Raw genomic sequence first — 2,973 nt, 5'->3', positions numbered from 1 at the left:
GGGTGTATTTATAGAGGGCATTTGGGATGCTTGTGGTGTTCATTTCCGATGTGGGACTCGTGGGAGGGCCCTGTGAGGTTGACACGAGTCCTTAGATATTTTGGGCGGGTGCTTCAAGGCTGATTATGTACAATCGGTATGGGGTGCCGATTGTAGACGAGCTGGGCCTGTATCGGTTGTTTGCAGCTTTGAGACAATGTCATCGGTAGCCGATGCCGATTGTTCGAGGCCTTGGGTACTTGGGTGAGCTTCTCTGATCCACGTGTCGTTGTATGAGTGGAGGGTCAGATATGGTACAAACACTATTAATGTTGTAATTTTTTGTGATGACTTTGGTTTTATTTTGATAAGGATTATATTTTCTTGAAGGAGTCGGACATAAAGAAATATAAACATCCATTCTTTTAATCAGTGCAAATATGTGTTTTGCTCATAGTTACGTATCTCTTGGTTTTATTTCTTTTCTTTTCATTTGCATATGCATTGACATTCGGAATACACTTAATTTTTTATTTTATTTTTTGCAATATGTTGTATATTGGGGAAGACCACATATCATGAAAAATAAAGGAGGGTCTAACATGCTTGAAGATGATATATCCACATGTTGATTGTCTTGCAACCGTTGGTTGAGACATGAACAATATGTTGGCTTCTGAAGAAGATAAGCGCATGTGTTCTCTATATCTTCTTATGTCTTATGGAGAAAGCAGCAGTGAGATATATGTGGCTTTTGATTATAACGTACGCAGCATTTATCATTTATCAATTCTTTTGGGCTACACATTAAGATGGTAAAAATTGTAGTCGGGCAACTTTCTGGCTGGGTTGATTAAAATCAAGTCCCGACAATTATTGACTTGTTGAGGTATTCAGTCGGCGAGATTTCCAAGGCCAAAAAAGTGAGTTATATACTCGTTAAAAAATCTAAAGTTTGTTGATTAAATAGTAACTGCTTTCTTTTTTACACTTCATATGGTGGTACTCCATCATAAATCCTGATAATTTATTTGGCACCTTACCTGTCAAATTTGATTGGATGCTTCAGTGAGCAAAAGCCTTTAGATACCCTCATTCAACAACATAAGTTCTATCATTTTTCTCCTTGATCAACTAAAAACCTGTTGAAAAAGAAAGTGAAATTGATTTTAATTCGAGTGGCACACAAATGTGAGGCCATATCTACTAATGTTGCAAGTCTTGAGAAGGATTATATTTTCTTGAAGGAGTCGGACATAAAGAAACATAAACATCTAGTCTTTTAATCTGTTTGCTTGGTTTGAAATAATACAAATGTTGAAAATGGTTTCTTTTATGAGATATTTAGTTCTATACCCATTCTTAGAACTAGTGATATAGATAAACCCTACATCATTTAATTCCTATAAACAAACCCAAAAAAAACTCAAAAAATGACAGCTTACCCTATTGAATTTAATTTTCATTATTAAATTACTTTGATGCCCTATTGAGTGTTTTGGGTTTTTTTTAATGATGTTTTTGGGTTGAGCTTGTTTTAAGAAATCGATGGTAGTTTTGTAATTTATAGGAAGTTTGAAGCCTCTTTGTTATGTTGTAGATGAAATTTGGGTGTCTTTCTAAAGTCCATTTCATGTAGAATTTTTTTTTTTTCTAATTTGGGCCCCTATATGGAGTATAATAGTGAATCTCCCAAAAGATACCCATAAAGTTTCCTAACCTATTTGCATATATTTCTCGGAGTATTGAATTTCCAATCTTTCCATATATCAACTTGAAATAATAAATAAAAAATTCAAGCAAAACGTGTTCTCTATTCTTTGTCCAAGGCATTAGTTGACTGAAATATTTAGTTCTGTTTCATCAACCATATTAACAACTAATAAGTGGAAACATGATCTTGTTAGGAGAATGTAAAAAGAGAAACATAAATTTGAAGTTTCTCATACCATAAGCTTAGAAACACCGGAAGAAACATTAACGATTCTTGGTGAATCAGATAGCTGGAGGAGGGGCAAAAGTGCTTCAGTCACTCTTTTTGTACCATAGTAGTTTGTTTTCAGGCTTTCTTCTGCTAACTTGTAGTTCGGTATCGTCGGTATTTCCCTCCAACGGATTTCTTCAGGCTTCTGCATCCAGTAGAAGAAAGTCAATCCTCATGAAAGTTTTGCATCATTACTTTCCTAACTTATAAGTCATAAGAGAATGAAATTTGTACAAGGATTGTATTCCTAGAAAATTTCATTGCCTAAGCCCCTAACCTCACCTCAAACAGGGAAATCGTTTTACATCTAATAGAATTTGGCACAGTTTTCACTGATTAATAATTGGATTATTAAGAACAGGCATGGTTTTCCTATTAGAAGCACAGCATCGAATTGCAAAACATGAACAACAAGAAGCAGCATCCAATTTGACTTAATGATGAAGATATATATGATATATAACACAGAACCTTACCTTACCACTTACAGCTGATCTAAAATCTTCAGGATTTACTTGGCTTCCAGCAATTGCTGCATTGTTTACCTACACAGTACAACAGTTCCAAATATTTCATCCTTTTAAAAAAAAACAAATAAATATTATGCTTTATTGCTATAAGCAGTAACAAATCAACTTAAATTTCAAGATATACCAAGATATCAAGTTTCCCAAATTGGGTTTTGACAAAATCTGCCAAGGAAGTAATGCTAGAAGGATCTGTAACATCAAGCTGATGGAAAACCACAAGGTCAGAGAGGCCAAACTCTTTCAATTTATCAACAGCTTCAAGACCCCTCTTCTCATCTCTAGCAGTAAACACCACAGTGACCCCATTTGAAGCCAACTGCTTAACTGTGCCAAATCCAACCCCTTTATTAGCCCCTGTGACAACTGCATACCTGAAAAGAGAAAAAAAGAAACCCAATTTTGAAAGATAATAAGAAATTTCCAAAAAAAAATATGTATACAGAAGAACCAGGCACTACCTCTTCGTTGTTTCTGCCATTG

General features: G+C 34.9%; 1 protein-coding gene across 1 annotated transcript; it reads right to left on the bottom strand.

Moving 5' to 3' along the window:
- Nucleotides 1–1,828: 1,828 nt before the first annotated feature.
- On the bottom strand, nt 1,829–2,973 carry LOC110773889 ((+)-neomenthol dehydrogenase-like). The gene is made up of 5 exons (XM_088252326.1): nt 2,952–2,973; nt 2,618–2,864; nt 2,440–2,508; nt 1,929–2,108; nt 1,829–1,834 (listed from the first exon to the last, which is right to left on the bottom strand). The coding sequence occupies exons 1-5, from the start codon at nt 2,969–2,971 to the stop codon at nt 1,829–1,831; spliced, it is 522 nt and encodes a 173-aa protein (XP_088108452.1). The 5' UTR covers nt 2,972–2,973.

Source organism: Prunus avium, chromosome 4 (assembly GCF_965620075.1).
Source record: "Prunus avium chromosome 4, drPruAviu1.hap1.1, whole genome shotgun sequence".
Taxonomy (NCBI): Eukaryota; Viridiplantae; Streptophyta; class Magnoliopsida; order Rosales; family Rosaceae; genus Prunus; species Prunus avium.
The sequence above is the reverse complement of the archived record's forward strand: the minus strand, read 5'-3'. Positions and strand labels throughout refer to the sequence as shown.

Excerpts from the sequence above, each read along its gene's own strand:
- LOC110773889 (XM_088252326.1), bottom strand. The coding sequence starts at position 2,971 with ATGGCAGAAACAACGAAGAG. Across the intron at positions 2,509-2,617 it reads TTGGGAAACTTGATATCTTG|GTAAACAATGCAGCAATTGC; the intron begins GTATATCTTGAA and ends TGTACTGTGTAG. Across the intron at positions 2,109-2,439 it reads GATCAGCTGTAAGTGGTAAG|AAGCCTGAAGAAATCCGTTG; the intron begins GTAAGGTTCTGT and ends TACTGGATGCAG.